Raw genomic sequence first — 23,545 nt, 5'->3', positions numbered from 1 at the left:
AAACATTTGAGTATCACTACTGTCGGTCTGTAAAACGAAAGGTACACCATACTCTAAAAATAGCTACTGAACATGTGTGAAAGGGAGCTATTTCATAATGATGTCAGATAATGATGAAACTTGAGCCTGGATCTGTATGGCTCCAGGTTCGATGTCCTCTTGAATCATCTTCTATATATAGTTATATTCAATAATATTTGCTGCTGTTCAATTGCAAGACTATCTATCTCATATTACTGAACAGCTGAACTGTGACTGATTCATAGCAGGCAACCAACCTGATTCTGAGCGCTCTCCTTGAAATGGCTTAGGATCATGGCAGGAAACTGGCACAGTAATCAGCAGTGTGAAATTGTAGACTCATTCACTTCTGGTTTCGACCCCAACCTACTTAAAAATTCTGGCCAATGTTTCAACTTTTTGAATTGCTCTGCTGCAAGTTCACAGACCAACGTGATCAGTTTGTTTTCCTCTCCACTGATGCGACCTTACCTGCTGAATGCCGCCAACCTTCTGTTTTTATTTTACATGTTTTAAATTGTTTACTAAAGCAATCCTCTGACTGCATGCTATTTTTTTCTGGAGTTAAGAGCATCAAAAAACAATAATTAAAATGCAATTGTCTTTGGTGAGCACAGCCACAGTTGTTAATTGTTGTTGATGTTCAAAGATCAGCAAGAGTGAATAGCAATGTTCACTTGCTTAGCTGATTAAGGAATTCAGTGCAGATTTTTAGATCAAGCTACAGAAGAAACAGTGCACAGATGAAAGAAATTGAAATGTGGAAATAAAAGCAACAAAAGCTAAAGGCTACAGGTATCCACAAATGCTTAATAAAAAAAATGAAAGAACTGTGGATGCTGTAAATCAGGAAACAAACAGAAATTGCTGGAAAAGCTCAGCAGGTCTGGCAGCACCTATGAAGGAAAAAACAGAGTTAACATTTCTGGTGCGGTATTGAGGAAGGGTCACTGGAGCTGAAACGTTAACACAAATGTTTATTGTCTCTGAAAGCAAATCAGGGATAATAATGCTTCATATAATGGAAGTCTTTAAGTGACCACTGAATATCCCAAACACTTTACAACTAAAACAATATAACTGAAGTGTAATTTTGATTTTAATGTCAGAAAAGCATCAGTGCATGAATATACACACAGTAAGGCTCCACAAACAATAATGTTTTAATAGATTAGGTAATCTATTTTAGTGATGTTAGTTGAGTAATAAATACTAGTTAGAATTCAGGAGAGAATTCTCCTTGCTCTTCTTCAAAATACTATAATGAATTCTTCTATCTGTGAAGGTAGATGTCTCTTCCTAAAGATAACCTTTCCAAAAGTTATACTGAACTTGTAAAATTAGTACTTAAGTACTGTACTACTGTATCAGCTTAGATTTTGTACTCAAAGCCCTACTATGGGGTGTGAACCTGATCAACTGGTCTGGATGGCATGTATCCCAAGTTTCTAAAGGAGATGTGCTTCAATTTTTCAAGCTTCAGTAGATATGGGGGTGATTCTAAAGAATTGCAGTGTGGCAAGGAATGGTTTGAGGGCAGTCCTAGCAACTACAGAGCAGTTGGTCTATCATTACTGGTACAGTAAGGTTTTGGAATGCTTAATCAGGAGGAAAACAAAAATCAAGAAACACTTGGAGAGTTTAAAGTCAATTAAGGAGACCCAACATGGATTCATAAAAGACAGGTTGTGCTTAACTGACTTCTTTTGATGAAATAACAGAGAATATTGATGAAGGGAATATAACAGATGTTGTCTATCTGGCTCTATCGAAAGAAATGATAAAGTGTCTAATAAAAGGTGGTTAACCATATTTAGGCTCAGAGTTGGGCGGCCACCAAATCAGCTGAATGAAAAGAAAGACAAAGGATTAAAAAGCAGGAAGTTGTGGTAATAGTTATGATTCAGAATTAAAGATGACGGACAGAAGTGTTCCGCAAAGATTAGTGCTTTGATTACTTTATTTTCTACACTTAAATGACTTGGATTTGAAACATGGAGTAAAATTTTAAAAATGCATATTAAAATTAAATATGATGCCCTCTTGAAGAAGTAGCAAACACAAAAGAATAATAAAACACAAGTGACTACCATGCAGATTAGCTTCGATCAACTGTATGAAGGAGTGGGATGGTAATGAAAAGTAGGCAAGGGCAAAAAAAAACAAGTCAGTGTGCTGACTAAACTCTATGTGTAACTTTGCAAAAACCTGAAAGGAGGATTGGAAATGTTGGAGCCTCAAGGGTCTTAAGGTCATGAGATAACAAGGTGTAGAACTGGATGAACACAGCAGACCAAGCAGCATCAGAGGAGCAGGAAGGCTGATGTTTCAAGCCTAGACCCACAGCCTCCAACCTCATCGTTCCCTGACCCTGCACCGCCCAATTCTATCTCCTTCCCAAGATCCACAAACCTGACTGGCCTGGTCGACCCATTGTCTCCGGCTGCTCCTGCCCACCAGACTTATCTCCACTCTGATGCTGCTTGGCCTGCAGTGTTCATCCAGCTCTACACCTTGTTATCTCAGATTCTCCAGCATCTGCAGTTCCTACTGTCTCTTAAGGTCATGCTGTGAGGGCTGGACAAAAGTGTTATAAATAATAATATAGTCAGTTTTTTTAGAATCAGAGGGGACAAATGGGTGATGCAACGTTTAAGTTGTCTGGTTTCCTTCCTGAAAGGCAGAAGATAATCACATGATACATTTTAGCTATTGAAACCAAAAGATAAAGATCCTTAAAAATAAAGTGGTGTTATGGCCAGTATAGGGTCACCTGATCCTGGGGTACATGATATACTTGTGACAGCCACCAGTGGTTCAATGATCAATTACTGAGAAACAGAGAATGGGATTGAGGGCTGATCATGCAAAAACTGATGGATAAGAAAAGATGGCCCACAGCGACAATTAATGCGCCTATTAAAGAAGTAGCGTGATCGGCTACCTGGCGGTCACATTACAAGAGGGCTGATCATCTACTCCAACCTGACTCTTGGTCAATCCAAGCAGCCAAGATGCATGGATATGTGAGTATAATGCTTATAGAATTAGTACTGTAGAAGCACTAAATATATTTGCTTGTGTGCCGAATTTTGTTGATACTCAGATTAAATGTAGGAACAGCCTACACAATTTAGCTGCAAAAGGATATAGATGAGTGAGCAGAATTGGCAAGCAAGTGTCAGATGTTATTTGGGCAGGGAAGAAAGATAAGAAAGTTAAATTGAATCTATTTTAATGTAAGGAGCATAAGGAATAAGATAGATGAGCTGAGGACATAGCCTGGCTTGTGAGATTATGATGTCATAGATATGACTGATATTTAACTTCAAGATGGGCAGGATGGCAGCTCAGCATTCCTGGGTTTAGGGTATTCAGACAAGATAGAGAGGGAGATAGAAAGGGCAGATGGGGTGTAATATCGTTAAAGGAATCAATATAGCAGCAAGAAGGGATGGTATCTTCGAAGGATCATCAAATGAAGCCATGAGGGTAGAAGTAAAAGAAAAGGAGTAAACACACTGATGATACGCATTGTAGGCCCCCAAGCAGTCAGGGAGAGATAGAAGATCAAATATGCAATCACATTTCAGAGAAGTGGAAAATAACAAGGGAATATTAGCAGAGCATTCAAATGTTAACTGGGATCATTTTAGTGTGCAAGTTTAGGAGGGAACAAAATTTTTAAATTACATCCATAACCTTTTTTAGTCAGTGCGTAGAAAGCCCAGCAACAAAGCGGAAAGTTCTGGACCTAATATTTGGAAAAACCCCAGGTAAGTGGAAGGCACATTATGAGGGAACATTTTGGAGATGGTGACCACAACAATTAGATTTGAGATAGTTATAGAAAAGAATAAGGATGGAACATGAATAAAATTTTAAAGTGGAGAAAAGATAATTTTACTAAGATACGATACAATTTGGCCCAAGTGGACTTAGAACATATAGCTCCAGATAAAGTTGTCTCAGAGCAGTGGAAGACATTCAAGGAGGAAATAACAAGAGTACAGGGCAAATATATTCCCAAGAAGACAAAAGAGTGAGCCCAAGGCAGAGAACCCTGGATGTCACGTGCATGAAGTTTAGGATTCAGAAAGAATTAGAAGCTCATGGCAGATTCTAAGGGCCCATTAATGTAGAGTCCCAACAGGAGTTTAAAAAGTATGGGGAGGAACTTAAAAGGAAATTAGGAAAGCAAAGAAAGTGTATAAGAAAAAGGTGGAGGGTAGAATAAAAGAAATCCCAAAGGACAACTTCCAATTATATAAAGAGAAAAAGATTGGCTAAAAATAGTAGGGCCCATTATGGGCCATGGAGATAATCCAAGCACGTACCTGAAAGGCACTGGCACAGTCCTCAATGAATAATTTGCATCAGTCTTCACAATGAATAGGTCAATGTAGGCACAGATATTAGGGTATGCAACTGTGAAATATCAAAAGGAATTAACATAGATTGACAGGAAATACTAGTGAGTTTAGCAGCCTTAAAAAGTGGGTAAATCTGCAGGCCCAGATGAAATGCCTTCAAGAGACTAGGATAGAACAGAAAAAAATGTCAGTCACTGGCCACAGGTAAGGGTCCAGAGAACTGGAGAATTGCTAATTGTGCCCCATTATTTAAATGAAAAGATGTAGGGATAGACCATGAAATTACAGGCAACCAGTTTACTCTTGATGGTGGTTAAGTTATGAGAAAGAATTCTAAGGGACAGAATATCTCTGCACATAGACAGGCATGGACAAATCTGGAATAGTCTGCATGGATTTGTTAAGGAAAGCTTGTGTTTGACAAGTTTGATTAAATTTTTTAAAGGGGGCAACCAGAAGTGTTGATGAGCTTATCCATTTGATGTTGTCTACCTACTGAACAAGGCTTTTGATAAAGTCCCTCATGGCAGATTGGACGAGGAAGTAACAGCCACAGGATCCAAGGCAAAGTGGCACATTAGATCCAAAATTGGCTGAAATGCAGGAAGACAGTGGCTGATGGTATAGAAGAAGAAACAACAATGTTGCTGACCAATGAAAACTGAAATTTCCCATGCTTTTACATTCCTCACTATTACAAAATAGGACTCTAAAGCAATTGCATGTATGTGGACAACAGAATGTTGAAGAAACTGCTTTGCAATTTAAACAGGAGAGTTTATATTATAACTAGTTCTGAGAAGCAGTATTGAATAACACCATCCTGAAACAGTTCAGAAATATAAACGTGCCATTCTGTCAATACGGTGACAAAGTACACTAGAGATCATGGTGTATCAGAATTACAACTGGCCATTATTGTAAGAGCAGTTTCTCCCTCAGTTAACTCTTGCTTCATAGTAGACTGAGCTCACATGAATTGACAATCCAGAATTGAACAGATTCCTATCCACGGCCCTAAAAAAAGACACGATCTCTGCATTAAGCTGCTCTTATCAATTGCACCCCATATGAGCAGAAAATTCCATGAAGTAAAGGGTGAATGAATTTTGGTTCAGACTGATTTTTGCATAGTCTTCTAAATGTGATCTTGTTTCAACTGCAGTACATGTAAATTAACTATTTCAGTGATAAGAATCATTGAAAAAAAACCAGCAATTATCAAAAGCGTTGTCAAACATAGGTATAAAATCTATAAAAAGTAAAATAAACTGCTTTTAAAACAATGTGATAGAATGTTACTGCTAATTCAAATATAATTACACAAAGAGCATTCAACGGGATAACAAAATTATGAAACGATATTGTGAAATTAAATTAATCAAATGCTACGAGAAAAACTGTATGTGAGTAATTATGTTTAATTAAAATGACATGTTTCAAAGTATGCAAGAACTGTTCTGGAGAAAAAAAAACTCTGTTGACAATTCATTTATTTCATTTTTGTTCAGATTTTGTACTGACTGAAAGGCACTTTGCTTCCTTGACAAACTCTTAGCTGATAGTTGATGCTGGCTTACGGCAATACACACCTAATTGCTTGGTAAAAAGTCGGCTTCCCTACCTCATTGAGTTGGATAATGTGATAAATTTGCCTCAAGTATTCACTGCCACCTGGCTGGTGGCAGATATCCAGAAGCATCAGGCTTATTTTCCGCTCAGTCAATTCAGAAAAACTGCTTTTCTCATTTGCAGAGGAACTTTCAGCTGTGGGATATGTACTACAACAGCAGGGGGAAAAAAGAATTACTTCATGCAAATTCATGATCCTTGAGAAAAATTACAACTTTAAATTTATTCTCAAAAATAGTTGATTACAGTGATAAAGTTATTGCTGCCATAAAAAGTTAACTAAAATTTGCTCTAAAGTATGTAGAGGAGCACAACAAATAACAGTCAGTTCTCATGTGTCTCATTAAACTTTTGCAACTTTTATGTCTTGTATTGACATGAATAAAGAATAGCTGTATTTGGCACTAATTCTTTTGAAGTAGCTTACAATCAGGTATTTTTCATTGATGGTGAAAGTGTACATAATCACAATTAAGTTTCTGATATAGCATTCCAATTTTCTGGACTGGGCTCGTTTTAATGATGGCTCATGTTGACATTGAGGATCGCAATCAAAACAACACAAATTAATTTGACTCCTCAGTCACATTGCACTTAGTAGACTGCAGTATGACAGCACACTTAATTGTAAGCATTCTCAGAAGAAATAGAAATATATGTTCGGACCAAGTGGTAGAAAAACAATTTTAAGTATTTTACTGTCAGTCATCTTGTCGGTACAAAATCCTTTTCTCTTTCAGTCTGTGGGTTTGGGGGAATACACAGTCACGGGTTAAGAACTAGTCTACAAGCAAAAAAAGAGTGAATAAATGCGTCACTTTCAGATTGGCAAGCTGTGACCTGTGGGGCACCAAAAGGATCAGTGCTTCAGCCCCAGCTGTTCACAATCTATATTGTAAATATAACTGTGGGGATTAAATGTATTATTTCCAACATTACAGACAACACAAAAGTAGATGATACTGCAAGTTTGGAAGATTATGCAAAGTCATTTCTAAGGGATTTGGAGAGGCTAAATGGATAGGAAAACATTGGCATTTGGAACACAAGAGGAATGAGGATTTTTGCTTTGGTGGGGAAAACAGACACATTTTGCTTAGCTGGTGAATCTTCAGGATTTTGTTCCAGAAGGCTGTACAGGCTCAGTCATTGGGTATGATGGAGACAGGCATGAATACATTATTACCTATTAGGAATATGAAGGGATACAGGGAAAGCGCAGAAAAATGTTGTTAGTAAATCAGCTATGATCCCTCAGAATGGTGCAGCAAGCTTAAAGGGTTAAAGGACCTAAGTCTGCTCCTATCTCTAAGTTCTTATGTGTCCTGCAAATCATCACTATCATATTACACCATAATTTTCTCTGTAATGAAAACAACTCCAATTTTTCAAGGCTTCCTGGCAGATAGCAAAGGGGAGGAAATTGACCCTGCTGAAACGAGAACTCATTGAGCATGGTAATTACGAAGGGCAAACTAGTAACTTAGGGGTGCTATGCATTCAATTCCACTCAATATCACGGGACTGCATTCCATAGCATCAGCATTACAGTAGCTTCAACTTGGATAGGATGCTATTATCTTTTCCTGTTTCTCTGACAGGTGCAATGTCCAACCCAACAACATCCTCTCCCTGTAAATAAAAGATAAATACTATGAATGATGGAAATGTGAAATAAAAATAGAGAGTGTTTGAGAAACTCAGCAGGTCTGGCAACATCAGTGGAGAGTGAAACAGTGTGTTAACATTTTGAGTCCGATATGACTTTTCTGCAGAACAGCTTATCTCTTCTTCGGCTTCAGAAAAGTAATACAGAAGCAAAGCGGTATCGACATACCTCATGGGCACTCTATCCGCTAGGTGAAACCTCAACAGATCTTAGTGTGCGTTTAGCTACAGTGGGACGAGGTGAAAAGAAAACCACTATTATATACGAGCAGGTGTGGACAATATCACTTGGAGGAAGGAGAACAATCAAAGCACTGCTTGTTGGGCACAGATGCTAGTCATATGAAAGGAGGGTCTAAAATGCTCAGTTGCAGGAATTGTGCTTCCATTTATCTGAATTTCAAAGGACTGTTCTAGGTTAGTTATAGAGGATGGAGAAGTCTCAAAGGCTTTTACACACTTGCACAAGTTGCTCTCCTGAGACCATGGCAAATTTTGTGCAGCCATACAAGTTCGTGCAGGAAATGCACACTGATGTGTACAGGATGAATTGCATTACAAATCCTGAACTTAAGTGTTATGCTGGCAGTACAGAGATATTTGAAATGGACAGCGCAGGTAGACGGGGAGGTGAAGGCAGCATTTGGCATGCTTGCCTTGATTGGTCAGTGCACTGAGTATAGGTTTTGGATGTCATGTTGTGGCTGTATGAGACATTTGAGAGGCTGATTTTACGACACTGCATACAATTCTGGTTGCCCTGCTATAGGAAAGATGTTGCTCAACTAGAAATGGTAGAGAAAAAAATTACAAGGATGTTGAAAGGACTGGAGGGTTTGACTTATGAGGAGATACTGAAAAGGCGGAGGTGTTCTTCCCTGGAGTGTCAGAGGCTAAAGGTGACCTTAAGGTTTAAAAGATCATGAGGGGCATAGATAAGGTGAATAGCCAAGTTCTTTTTCCAAGAGTAGGGGAGTTCAAAACTAGAAGGCATAGGTGCAAGGAGACAGGGGAAAGATTTTGAAAGGGACCTGAGAGGCAACTTTTTCCACAGAGGGTCGTACATGCATCGAATGAGCTTCCAAAGGAAGTCATAGAGGTGGGTACAATTACAACATTTAAGACATTTGGATAGGTACAAGAATAAAAAAAGGTTGAGAAGGATAAGGGCCAAATACAGGCCAATGGGACTGGTTTAGTTTAGGGTACTTGGTCGGCATGGGTGAGTTAGACCAAAGAGTCTGCTTCCATGCCATACATCTTTGTGCCTCTACTTGTCCAACCAGAGAACCATGGTATTCTGCATCCAGCTCCTTCACACTTTTCTCAAACCTTGTTCCTCTGATGAATTATCTGATTCCAGGGCCTTATCATCCTGAATTATGCATATTTCTCTGGCAGTTATTGTAATAGAAAACACAGCGTACCGCCACAATGTTTGAGTTGAAGGAGTGTGGTGTTGCTGCCACTTGACCAGTGCAGATGCATTTTAATAAGCCTAATGGCTTGCACACACATTGACTATTAAGGAGGTGGCAATGGTTGCATCATCTCTGTGCCTTTGTCTGGAATTCCCGCAGAAGAATGAACATCAATCTCTTCAAGGATTATCCCATATCCTCTTGCATTCATCCACAGACTTTGGATAATGGAGTAAAGATCTACCTGAATTTACTAGCAGAGGATGGAGGAATCATTGCAGATACCAGGATAACAAGTGCACTTGATGTAAGAATTTTTACTTGTGGCTGCAGGCCAGTTGAATGTTGTGTGAGAGGAAGCCTTTCTGGTTGACCAATCTCACTGGCCTGTCAGTGAGTACCTTGGTAGGTACATGGATGCAATCAACAATGACCTGAACCTGAGAAATTTCAGGAACGGATGGAAGATCCATAGACTTTAGTGCCTGAAAGGCCACATCTGTCTAGAACTGAGTGTACTATGCAGCTCACTCAAATAGGCTAACAATGACTTCCAAACTGCAGTGATCTGCTGTTGAAATTGAGATGCCACCAAGATGTGAAACAGCAAGAAGCCAAGAAATTCACGATGATGATGATTTGATAGCTATTAGCAGGGCAAGGCAAGCAGTACTGCAAGATCTGCGCAGGTGAACACCCAGATATCCATGACCGCCTACTGGACAGATTTTCCTATGGCAGTTTTTGTCATCTTCGGTTACCTCTTTTTTAGTACGTGAACTTCTTTCCCCCATCCTACTGAGCCATTGTTCCTATTGTCTATAATACTGCAGACATTGTGCTCCTCATTATCATTGGGCCCAAAAACTGAGTTACAATCCAGTTGCCAGCAGTTACCTTCCTTGTACTCAGATGGTTGCATAAATTGTCCTCAATTGCCTAGCCTTCAGCTATACTGGCCCAATGATACCAGGACAACATGCACGTCTGAGGTACTCACTCTCCCAGTCACCTATGCAGTGTTAAGGGTGCATATTTGCCAATGGCTGTTATCTTATTTGATGTTGAAAGTTTTATCAGTTGAGAAAATTCTTTGAAGTATGCATAACTGGCTGCAATTTGTACCAAAGTAGGCATTGGGATTTTCAATTGCTTCTGTTATTGTCCTTGGTAAGGCTCCAAATTTTAGCCTAAATTTTACTTCTCTCCACCAGGCATTGAGAATGCCCAGCAATATAAGTTATTATTTCAGATTTTGAGGACTGCTTTCCTTTATTAAAACAACTACTATTTTTTGAATAAACCATATAGTAACATGTGTTATCTCAGCCTTGAACAAAATTAATCTTGCTTAATTATCAGCATTTTATTCTTTCCCAAAGTGAGTTGCAGTGAGGCAGAGGTGGTAAAGTTATAGATGATATCATGGGTACCTTTCCAAGTGCCCACTTATATGTTCCAACCCCATCAGAATTTTGCACATAGCGAGAGCTGTGGAGTAACATGCCTTTGCTAGGTAATGGGACCCTTAAGTAGACAAGTCGTGAGACAAGGCAATGGTGTAATGGAGATTGCACTGGATTAATTTTCCAGAGGGCAGGCTAATGCTCTGGGGGCAATGCAGCTGGGGGAACTTACAATCAATTAATATATCTAGGATCAAAATCTAGTGCAATAGTGGTCACAAAACCATTTTTGGTGGTCATAAAAATCTTTTCCAGTCTGCTAATATTCTATTAGGAAGGAAATCTGTCATCTTCACCTAGTCTGGACGACTTGAGACTGCAAATTCGTCTGTCAGAAAGTTTGGATCACAGCTAGAAATTAAGAGGGTGAGGCCTGTGAATATATAGAATGGCACGGTTGCTCAGTGGTTAGCACTGCAGCCTCACTGACCCTCGGCCCTGGGTTCAATCCCAGCCTCAGGCGACTGTCTGTGTGGAGTTTACACATTCTCCCCGTGTCTGCGTTGGTGTTCCTCCGGGTGCTCCGGTTTCCTCCCACAATCCAAAGATGTGCAGGTTAGGTGGATTGGCTATGCTAAGTTGCCCGTCGTGTTCAGGGGTGTGTGGGTTATACGGGGATGGGACTGGGTGGGACGCTTCAAGGGGTGGTGTGGACTTGTTGGGCCGAAGGGCCTGTTTCCACACTGTAGGAAATCTAATCTAATCTAATGTAGTTGACTCTTGTGAAATGATCTGAGATGGTCTCGCAAGCCACATAGTTGTATCAAGCCATTCCAAAGTCTAAAATAATTGAAAATTGGATAAATCACTGGGCATCAACCTGGGCACAACAAACCCCATTTTGTATATCCCCTAGTTTGTCCTGAATAAAATCCGGGATTGTGTCAAATTGAAAGGGCAAAAGCTTGATATAAATCATTCTCCCTGAATGTATCTTTCAAATGTCACAGGCACCATCACCACCATTTCCAGAACGGGCTGTCAGAACATCAGAACAGGCCCACCAGATTGCACAGCACTGTGGCTGCAATGATGATGGAGTTACCATGGGTGTCTCCAATCGGACTCCATACCCCAAGGCTCATGCCCTCAAACATGGACAAGCAAATCTCTTGTGGTGTAGCACATATTGAATCCCTTCACAGACGAATCAGTACAGATGGTGAGGGAGCCAAAAGGGAAAGCCTTACTTGACCTCACCCTCACCAACCTGTCACAGATGCCTCTGTCCATGATGAAACTGGGTGGAGTGATCTTGTGGGGAGAAGCACTCCCATTTCCACATTGAAGACAATGAAGAAAATCCTCAATGATTTCACCACCATGTTAATTGGGATAGATTGGCAACTCAAAATTGGGCATCCATGAGATGCTGTTGGCCATCAGTAGTAGCAGAATTGCATTAACCATAATCTGTAACCTGATGTCTTGAAATATCCCCAATCTACCATTACTATCAAACAGAAAGACCAACTCTTCTTCAATGACGAGTGCAGGATAACATGCTAAGCTAGCAACCTAAAAATGTCAATCTAATGTAGCGACAGCACCAGTACTTGCATACCAAATAGTAGCAATATGCAAACGCGAGGGCTAAGTGATCCCATAACTAATGGACCAGATCTGCAGATGGCCCCTCAAATATGAAGCTCTGCAGTCTGCAACCTAAGCCTGCAGTTTAAGTGATTGTAATCATCTTCGGCCAGAAGCACAACTGGATGGTCCACCTTGGAGTCCTCCTGAGGCCTCCAGCCCCACAGGCAATGGACTTCCACACATTTTATTCAGTCTATTTGATATCAAGAAAGAGCTAGAAGCTCTGGATACATCAAAGGTTATGGTGCCTGCGAACATTCTGACAATTTCACTGAAGACTCGATCCTCTGCAATTAGCCAAAGTGTTCTTGTGCAACTATAATTCTGGCCCATAACCAACAATGTGGAAAATTGCCCCGATATGTACTAGTCACAAAAAGCATGGCAAATCCAACCTGGCTAATTAACACCTGTTCAGTCTACTCTCAATCATCAGAAAAAAGTTATGCAAAGGGTTATCGATAGTGTTATCAAGTAGTGCTTGCTTAGCAATAATATGAAGATAGATAAGTCCCCTGGGCCAGATGGGATTTATCCTAGGATCCTCTGGGAAGCCAGGGAGGAGATTGCCGAGCCTTTGGCATTGATCTTTAACTCGTCATTGTCTACAGGAATAGTGCCAGACGACTGGAGGATAGCAAATGTTGTTCCTCTGTTCAAGAAGGGGAGTAGAGACAACCCTGGTAATTATAGACCAGGGAGCCTTACCTCAGTTGTTGGTAAAGTGTCGGAAAAGGTTATAAGGGACAGGATTTATAATCATCCAGAAAAGAATAAATTGATTAGGGATAGTCAGCACGGTTTTGTGAAGGGAAGGTTGTGCCTCACAAACCTTATTGAGTTCTATGAGAAGGTAACCAAACAGGTAGATGAGAGTAAACTGGTTGATGTGATGTATATGGATTTCAGCAAGGCGTTCGATAAGGTTCCCCACAATAGGCTATTGTACAAAATGCAGAGGAATGGAATTGTGGGAGATATAGCAGTTTGGATCGGAAATTGGCTTGCTGAAAGAAGACAGAGGATGGTAGTTGATGGGAAATGTTCATCCTGGAGACCAGTTACTAGTGGTGTACCGCAAGGGTCGGTGTTGGGTCCACTGCTGTTTATCATTTTTATAAATGACCTGGATGAGGGCATTGAAGGATGGGTTAGTAAATTTGCAGACGACACTAAGGTCGGTGGAGTTGTGGATAGTGACGAAGGATGCTGTAGGTTGCAGAGAGACATAGATAAGCTGCAGAGCTGGGCTGAGAGGTGGCAAATGGAGTTTAATGCAGACAAGTGTGAGGTGATGCACTTTGGTAGGAGTAATTGGAAGGCAAAGTACTGGGCTAATGGTAAGATTCTTAGTAGTGTAGATGAGCAGAGAGATCTCTGTGTCCATGTACACAGATCCTTGAAAGTTGCCACCCAGGTTGACAGGGCTGTTAAGAAGGCATACAGTGTTTTAGCTTTTATTAATAGAGGGATCAAGTTCCGGAACCAAGAGGTTATGGTGAAGCCGTACAAAACTCTGGTGCGGCCGCACTTGGAGTATTGTGTACAGTTCTGGTCACCGCATTATAAGAAGAATGCGGAAGCTTTGGAAAGGGTGCAGAGGAGATTTACTAGGATGCTGCCTGGTATGGAGGGAAGGTCTTTCGAGGAAAGCTGAGGGACTGGAGGCTGTTTTCATTAGAGAGAACGTTGAGAGGTGACTTAATTGAAACATATAAAATAATCAGAGGGTTAGATAGGGTGGATAGGGAGAGCCTTTTTCCTAGGATGGTGATGGCGAGCACGAGGGGGCATAGCTTTAAATTGAGGGGTGAAAGATATAGGACAGATGTCAGAGGTAGTTTCTTTACTCAGAGAGTAGTAAGGGAATGGAACGCTTTGCCTGCAACGGTAGTAGATTTGCCAACTTTAGGTACGTTTAAGTCGTCATTGGGTAAGCATATGGAATAGTGTAGGTTAGATGGGCTCGAGATCGGTATGACAGGTTGGCACAACATTGAGGGCCGAAGGGCCTGTACTGTGCTGTAATGTTCTATGTTCTATGTTCTATGCTCACTATAGCTCAGTCTGGGTTCCACCAGGGCTACAGAAGCAATAGGAGTAGAATAAGACAGCGAGTTTTGAGAAGATTTGTAGCTCAGGTTGATGTTCTGGATGTGAGTTTGCTCGCTGAGCTGGAACCTTCCAGCTCAGCGAGCAAACTCACATCCAGTAGAATAAGACAGTCCGTGTCTCAAATCTCCCAGCCTTGATATAAAATCATGGCTGATCTACTTTTGGCCGCAACTCTTCTTGCATGCCAGCTCCTCATAACCCGCAACTCCTTGACATTTCAATATTATTTCTACCTCCTTTTGTAGTGAATTCCAGACACTGACTACCCATCATGAGAAAAAAATCCTGTGCACCTCAATTTTAAATGAATAACACCTTTTTCTGCAACGATGACCCTGAGTTTGTTATTCCTTCATGAGTGAGAACATCTTCTCAACATCAATTCTGTCAAGTCTCCTCTGAAATTCTATGTTTCAATGAGATCACTCTTCATTTCTCTATAAAAAGATGAGTCAAGAACCAACCTGTTTAGCCATTTCTGACAGTAAATTCCTTCATCCCAAAACCTAGCCTCATCAATCTCTTTTGAGCTGTGCAATGCCAATATTTGACTGAACTATACTCAGTGCTCCAGAGGCAAACTCAACAACACCTTGTACAGTTGTAATAAAACTCTACGATTTTTAAACTCCAACTCTCTCACAATAGAAGTCAAACTTCTAGATGCCTTCTTAATTACTTGCTGCATCTAAATGCTGACCTTTTGTGTTTCATGCACTGGAATGTTCAGATCCCTCAACATTGCATATTTTTGGAGTCTCTCTCCATTTAACTGATAGTCTGCTTCTTGATTCTTCCTACCAAAGTGCATCACCACATACTTTCCTACAATAAACTCTATCCGCTATGTTTTTGCTCAGTCACTCAATCTACCAGAATCCTTACGCCCCAAATCACAATCTACCGTCTCTCATATTTTACTGTCAGCAGCAAATTTGGATATATTACATTCTGCTCTCTCCGGGTCATTAATATAGATAGTGAATAATTAAGGTCCAAAGGACTAATCCATGCAACACTCAATCAGTTAAATCTTTACAAATTGAAAAAGATCCATTAAACTCTGTCTTCTGCATGCTCACCAAGCTTCAATCCATGCAAATAAATTACTCCATTTTCCCAACCACAAATGTTAGGCTAATTGGCCTCTAGTTTCTTGCTTTTTGTCTCCCTCTCGACGAGGGACATCACATTGGTGGTTTTCCAGTCCGCTGGAACCCCACTTGAATTCAGTGAGCTCTGGATTATTTTAACCTATATCCCTGCAGCCACTTCCTTGAACCCCTTGGATAAAGGTAATCAATCCTAGTGATCTGTCTGCATTCAGTCCCAATTGTTTGTTAAGTACGTTCTTCCCTGTGATAGAGACTGTTACAAGGTCTTTCCTCCCATTAGCACTTAGCTTATCTGATATATTTGAGATGTTTAGAGAGTGTCTTCCACCATTAGTACTGATGTAAAATAATGGTTTAAATTGTCTGACATTTCCCTGTTCCTTGTTATCAATTCCCAGTTCCATCCTCTAATGGTCATCCATTCACTTTAGCTACTGTCTTTGTTTACATACAGCCACAAAAACAACTGCTTTCTATTTTTTATATTTCTTATCAATTTACTTTGATAATTGACTTTCTGCATTTTTATTACCTTTAAGTCACTCACTAGTTTCAAACTCTGGCTTACTTTTTAAACATTCTGCTCATATTTTCTCCTGCACTTTTCTGCTTTTTTCCCTCCTTACCTCTCACCCTTTGATTTTTTTTACTTCTTCACTATCTTTTAGTTGACCCCTCCTCCCATTAGTTAACTTAAAGCCATATCTACACCCCTAGATGGACAATTCATCAGGGCACCAGTTCCAATATTGTGCAATTGTGCAAATGAAATGCATCCCAATGGAACAGTACTTCCTTTCCCCAGTATTGTGCCTGTGGCCCTTGAATTAGAATCTATCTGTCCCGTCCCAAATTCTGAAACATGGATTTACCTCTCTAATCTTATTTACCCAATGCCAATTTGCAAGTAGTTTAGGTAGTAGTCCAGCAATTATTACCTTTGCAGTTCTGCTTTTTACTTTGACACCAGGAGATAAACGTTAGCATCAAGTGGGCAACTCAGCGTTTGGGGCTCTTTGTTGTTGCTACAGAGAACATTACTTCTGCCCCTAGCTTAGCTTAGCTATCTCCTATTATTATTGCATTTCTGTTTTCTCCCTCCAACTGAATAGAACTCGGTCACTCAGCAACCTTGTAGTCTCTGCCCTCATCCACACTGGGCACAAGACCTTGTGCCTATTAGACAAGAGCACTGGCCGATGCTCCTCCAAAGCGAATTTCCCGATTCCAATAACTATCTCAATGATAGTCGCACCTTACTGTTCCTGGCCATGTATCAAATTTGATCAAATTAATCTAAAGGGTGTGACTGCCTCATGAAAGAGTGTCCAGTTAACTATGCTCCTCCCTGATGTGTCACCATATCCACGGCTGGGACTCCAGCTCATTAACACTGAGCCAAAGTACCTTAAGCAACCAACACTGGCTGCAGATGCGGTCACCGTATATCTTGCCACCATCCAGTAGCTCCCACATATTACATCTACAACACATTGCCTGTCTGGCCATCTCTGTTCTATTTAATTAATTAAGGCATTAAATAATTGTAAAATGGATTTCATAACTGTACTCTTCAGCCATAATAACATTTCCTGATTTAAACCATTTGTGAAGAAGATATACCCACTACTCACTTCCATGGTTTCCTGTGATGTCATATTTCATTTCTAACAGATAGAAACAGGTGAACAGACTTTCTGCACCAATTTTTAAATCTCCTGCCACCATTGCTCTTCTTTTGCAGATCCACTCTTCCAGTGTCTCACCTACCACCGACATGTGTCAATATGACATCTGAACAGCTCATGATTTAATAAAGAACTCTGTTGATTTCCAAATTCACTTTAAATTTCATTCAATCATTTACCATGCGCTTACTAATGTGCACTGATTCTTTATCCATGACACTTCAATATTAAATTTCCATTCTCGATTTTCACAATGGCCATAATCTGATGCCAGGTTTATACACATTTGTTAAACTCTCATAAAATTTATAATTAAGGCATACGCAGGATGTAAATGAACACAAGCTTCAAACTGTAACAGCTTAAAATTATTTTGCCCCACATACAATGATTTAATTGGAATTATGAAGTGCACTTATATTTTTGAACATAGGCTTAAATGCTGGGTATTCAAAGTTAGCACCAAAGTGTTGCAGTGTTAGGGTAATAAACAGATTAATGAGTTCACTTATCTACATAAATGATGGTAGATTCTACTACTATTCTCGCCACGTTTAAAAGTGGTCTTTCGAGGTGAATGACTATAAAAGTAAAGAATGGAGGGAAGGGCGAACAAACCAGAGTATTAAAGAAGAGTACACTGTTAGTGCCTTTCATTGTTTGCTGATGGAAATTTACAAACATATTGCAAGTTATAAAAAGGTAATGTCAATGTAGACCTTTAAACATCCAAATTTCTCTGTTAAATATTAGTTCTGAAAGGACACCATGCCTTGTTTTCAGAACATAAGGGAAGAACAAACTATGCCATTTATCAGCAATCTTGCAGGCTGACATTGAAAAAGTTGAGGCCTCTGACCAATCAGTGCATAGTGTCAGCACCTGAATCATATCCTTTTCTGTCTATCACTTTGCAGGTGAAGCAGATGATTGTATTCAGTCACACCAATGATTAATGAGTTCCTCTGCAGATTTGGGACAGCCTATCAATCATATCATTAGACAGAATGCTGCCTGAAAGAAGCAGTCCTCAGCCAAAGGAATAACTGCATTCATCTTAATCTGTGTATGCACCCAGCCAGGCAAGTCAGGGTCACCATGATGGAAAACAATAATCTTTTCTTGGACAAATTGCTTTGCAAAGTCAGGTATTTCTTCAGATTCTAAGCTGCATATTTATTTTCGAGTACTGAGTGATGGGATTACCACTGAGAGAACACTACAGACTGAAAGTTATTTTAATGAACAATAATGTTAGCACAAAGTACAAATAAGCAGGTGATGCATTCTGCTACCATTTTCACCAGTGCCTAACATCCTGCACGTTTTCAATAAAGAAGTGAAGTTGTTCCGTGTTATACAACATCAACAACGCTGCATTTCATATTCGGAAGACTGATCAATCTAGTAATGACTAATTCAGTACATAATCAATAAACAACTGAAATACATTTGAATAACTTATTTGTGGATTAATATGTTGAAAAATGCAATTTTGTATGATTCTAACATGCAGGTTTCTATCACATGGCACCAAGTAACTTTTCAAAATTACAACCAAATAAACAAAATTAACACGCTTGTAGTTTCGAAGCTGAATTCTGGTACTCGTAAGGTAGCAATATTCCTGTATTACAACAGTAAAAACAAAATGTAAAATGTTATTGGACATCCTGTGGTCAAAGAAGGTCCCAAACAGGTGCATTTCAAAAGGAAATACTAAATTAAACAGACCTGTAACATAGAATAGTATGAAACGAGGTTTTTGGTCTGGAGAGTCCATTCACTGACCTCCACAACAACAATGTAGCCAGTTCCTCACAAAAAAAAAGATAGAATTCTACTAAAAAAACATGAAAGCATGCAAAGAAAACGTATGAGATAGTAGGAACTGCTGGTGCTAGAGAATCTGGACCCTGAAGAAGGGTCCAGACCCGAAACATCAGCTTTCCTGCTCCTCTGATGCTGCTTGCCCTACTGTGTTCAACCAACTCTACACCTTGTTATCTAAGAGAACATATCTATCCAGTTATATTACTGCGATGCATTTTGGGGTGATTATTTACAGTAAAGTCACTATGTAAAATCAATTTGATTATTGTGTTTGAAATGCCCAACAGTCCATTTTAATTGACTAATTATGTCCAATAAAATAATAGCAACACAAAAACCAATAATTTATATCACCAAATATGAAATAAAACATAAATTTGTTCCTCTGAGACAAGTAAGAAGGGGTAAGATTAAGGAGCCTTGGATGATGGGTACAGAGGTGCTTCTTGTCACAAAGAAAAAGGCAACGTACGTAAGGTGGAGGAAGCAAGGGTCTAGCACAGCTTTAGAGGATTACAGGCTTGCTCGGAAGGACCTCAAAAGTGGACTGAGGAGGGCCAGGAGGGGGCACGAAAAAGGCTTGGCAGGAAGGATTAGGGAGAACCCGAAGGCATTTTACTCATACGTGAGGAATAAGAGAATGATCAGGGAGAAGGTAGGGCCAATCAGGGATAGCGTAGGGAACTTGTGCGTGGAGTCCGAGCAGATAGGGGAAGCCCTAAATGAGTTTTTTGCTTGAGTTTTCACTAAGGAAAGGGACCTTGTTGTGAATGAGAACTTTGAGGAGCAGGGAAACAGACTTGAACAGATCAAGATTGAGGAAGTTGATGTGCTGGAAATTTTGGCAAACATTAAGATTGATAAGTCCCCAGGGCCAGACCAGATTTATCTTTGGTTGCTCCGGGAAGTGAGAAAGGAGGTTGCTAAGCCGCTGGCGAAGTTCTTTGCTTCCTCACTCTCCACGGGAGTCGTACCGGCAGATTGGAGGGAGGCAAATGTTATTCCTCTTTTCAAGAAAGGGAATAGGGAAATCCCTGGAAATTACAGACCAGTCAGACTTACATTTGTAGTCAGCAAGGTTTTGGAAAGAATTCTGAGGGATAGGATTTACGACTATTTGGAAAAGCATAGCGTGATTAAAGGGAGTCAGCATGGTTTTGTGAGGGGCAGGTTATGCCTTACAAATCTTATTGAGTTCTTTGAGGAAGTCACGGGACAGGTTGATGAGGGTCGAGCAGTGGATGTGGTGTACATGGACTTCAGCAAGGCATTTGATAAGGTTCCCCATGGCAGGCTCATTCATAAAGTCAGGAGGTATGGGATACAGGGTAATTTGGCTGTCTGGATTCAGAATTGGTTGGCTGACAGGAGGCAGAGAGTCGTTGCAGATGGTGAGTATTCTGCCTGGAGGTCAGTGCTGAGTGGTGTCCCGCAGGGCTCTGTCCTTGGGCCACTGCTCTTTGTAGTTTTTATAAATGACTTGGATGAGGAGGTTGAGGGGTGGGTTAGTACGTTTGCTGATGACACAAAGGTTGGAGGTGCCGTTGATAGTATCAAGGGCCATTGCAGGCTTCAGCAAGACATTGACAGTATGCAGAGCTGGGCTGAGAAATGGCAGATGGAGTGCAACCTGGATAAATGCGAAGTGATGCACTTTGGAAGGTCGAACTTAAATGCTGAATATAGGATTAAAGGCAGGATTCTCGGCAGTGTGGAGCAACAGCGGGATCTTGGTGTTCAAGTGCAGAGCTCCCTCAAAGTTGCCACCCAAGTGGATAAGGTTGTTAAGAAAGCATTTGGTGTTTTGGCTTTCATTAACAGGGGGATTGAGTTTAAGAGCTGCGAGGTTATGCTGCAGCTCTACAAAGCCCTGGTGACACCACACTTGGAATATTGTGTCCTATTCTGGTCGCCCTATCATAGGAAAGATGTGGAGGCTTTGGAGAGGGTGCAAAGGAGGTTTACCAGGATGCTGCTGGGACTGGAAGGCTTGTCTTACGAGGAGAGGTTGACTGAGCTTGGACTTTTCTCTCTGGAGAGAAGGAGGAAGAGAGGTGACCTGATCAAGGTGTACAAGGTAATGAGAGGCATGGATAGAGTTGATAGTCAGAGACTTTTCCCCAGGGCAGGACTGACTGCTACGAGGGGTCATAGTTTTAAGGTGTTAGGAGGAAGGTATAGAGGAGACGTCAGAGGGAGGTTCTTCACCCAGAGCGTTGAGAGCGCATGGATTGCTTTGTCAGTGGCAGTCGTGGAAGCATTAGTGACATTTAAGCGACTGTTGGACATGCACATGGACAGCAGTGAATTGAGGGGAATGTAGGTTAGGTTAATTTATTTTTGGATTAGGATTAATACATGGCACAACATCGTGGGGCGAAAGGCCTGTACTGTGCTGTACTTTTCTATGTTCTATCTCAAAGAACTGTAAACATTCAAATTCGGACAGAACTCACTGAATAGAAATATTTTTCAACTGTGTATTTCTGCAAGATACACATTAAAAAAAGTAGACAGAATGTAAACTATAAGTTTGTACTTCATGGCTATTACTACATTCAAAAACTACAACTTAGAGAAGCAATTAATTCAGAGTTATTGTATCAAATTGTAAAGGTAACACAAATTGCAAATTTCAAAATGGAAGCCCATCCAGGTCCTCTCCCCACATAGCACCTCTTTGTAACAGTGACTCAACACTAACAACGCAATAAATACATTGCAAATAGTAACATTTTCTTGCATGTGGTTATCAAACAGTGAGTACCGTGCCACTTTACGTGCAAATTGTCATATCCCACTGCAATAAAAGTACATGGAGATCATTCCAAACACAAAGTTGCAAGCAGGAATGATCACTGCAAATTATAAAAGTACAAATTGATAATGTGGAGTCAGTAGCAGCTCCAAAAGAAGGCAAACTAATCAAATCCTTTTAGGCAGGATCTAAACTGAACACATTATTCAACATATTTGTAACAGCTATAAAAACATTAAAATGATTAAAAAATTGAGTAAATTATTAAACTTACATTATCATTTTACATTTTTTCTGCTAAGTTGCCTCTAGTAGTGATTCTACTGAAGACATAAGTTTTTTTTTAATCTTTCCATGGGATGTGGGAATCACTTGGGCAAGGCAATTTTATTGTCATTCCCAAAATGTCCTTGAACTGAGTAACTTGCCAGGTCATTTCAAAGAATTTACAGTGGTTTGGCATCAACACCATTGCTGAGGGTCTAGAGTCACATATTACCCACAGAAGTTAAGGATGACAGATTCCCTTCCTGAGGGTCATTAGTAAACCAGATAAGCTTTTATTACAATCAATGATCATTGTCATGATCACATTACTGAGACACATTGTATCTAGATTCATGGGCTGAATTTAAATTCCACCTGCTGTCATGGTGAGACTTTAATCCCTGTTCCAAGGCACCAGCCTGGGCTTTTGCATAAGCAGTTTGTGACATAACTGCTCAGTCATTATTTTCCCAAATAAACCAGGTATTTATACAAGTTCCCAAACTCATTAAATAAGTGAAGCTACTCACATTAATAGGCTCCAATGTGTATCAGCAATAAGACTTCTCAATTACTTGCATGTGCACTGTAATAACTACTCAGAGGCTGGTGTTCCATCACCAAGTCACCCTTTAATTACAACTATACAGTACACAGGCTGTAACCAGCCAGCTCAGAAGCCATTCCTTATCTGAGGAAATTCTGAATCCCTTGTTTATATTGATCAGCGAGGGTTTACAGAATGGGCCATGTTAACAACCCCAATCAAGGTCTCATAGTCAATGAGATCCACATGGCTCTAATCACGACATAATCCTAACCATTTCTGGAAAGTGTATCAACAAATCTGGATATTAATGGAGTATATCTGTACATGCTGATTGTAAATCCAAGCCCTTCCAAGGGAAAATACTGAAAAAACTAACGGTTAATATGTTAGCTGAAGTCCTGCAAGTACTGGAAAAGAAATAAAATCAACACAGACGACTAGAAAAATTATGACTAAGGGCAGAAAGGAGCAGATCTTTAAAGTTGTGATATATTCAAAGGTGTATTATTATGCCATTTTTATGTTAAAATGAATGTTTGCTGTATGCTTTTCTGAGTTTGGGGATATTATCCAGATGAGTGTATATTAATTCAGTTTAGGTGGAAAGTTAAATGAATGTCCAATTTAAATCTTCATTTTATTTTGGTAACACTAAATACTATTTGAGAGATGTTTAGGAAAAGTTGTAAGATCAAAAATTAGTTTCCTTAAACTTTATTTTGGATTTTACTGCAAAATTCCACACCAAAACAAATTGACAATATAAAGCTGCTCTCTAATTTTATATATGTGGGAACAGCACTCGGGCATTTCAGGCCCTTGTGCCTGGTTCACAATTTGATATTTATCATGGCTGATTGAACACCTCAATGTCTTTTAGCCATTCTATACCTTTTACGCCATTGTTAATCATAATTCTATCGAGATTAAGCAAAGACTGAGTCTCTGGGCGAGAGAATTCCATTGATTCACCACTGAGTAAAAACATTTCCCCTTGTCATGCTCCTAATAGCATCTTCATTACTGTAGCCATGCCATGATT

At 40.0% G+C, this 23,545-nt stretch overlaps 1 protein-coding gene across 7 annotated transcripts in view; it reads right to left on the bottom strand.

The window, feature by feature from the left end:
- Positions 1-23,545, bottom strand: part of kiaa0825 (KIAA0825 ortholog) — a 398,499-nt gene that overhangs the window by 211,662 nt on the left and 163,292 nt on the right. For all 7 annotated transcript variants that reach the window (XM_048528205.1, XM_048528203.1, XM_059644749.1 and 4 more), the window contains one exon: positions 6,019-6,175. In XM_048528205.1, the coding sequence (XP_048384162.1) occupies positions 6,019-6,175 (157 nt within the window). The remainder of the gene's footprint in view (positions 1-6,018; positions 6,176-23,545) is intronic.

Source organism: Stegostoma tigrinum, chromosome 3 (genome assembly GCF_030684315.1).
Source record: "Stegostoma tigrinum isolate sSteTig4 chromosome 3, sSteTig4.hap1, whole genome shotgun sequence".
NCBI classification, from domain to species: Eukaryota; Metazoa; Chordata; class Chondrichthyes; order Orectolobiformes; family Stegostomatidae; genus Stegostoma; species Stegostoma tigrinum.
This window is presented reverse-complemented; position numbering and strand designations above follow the sequence as displayed.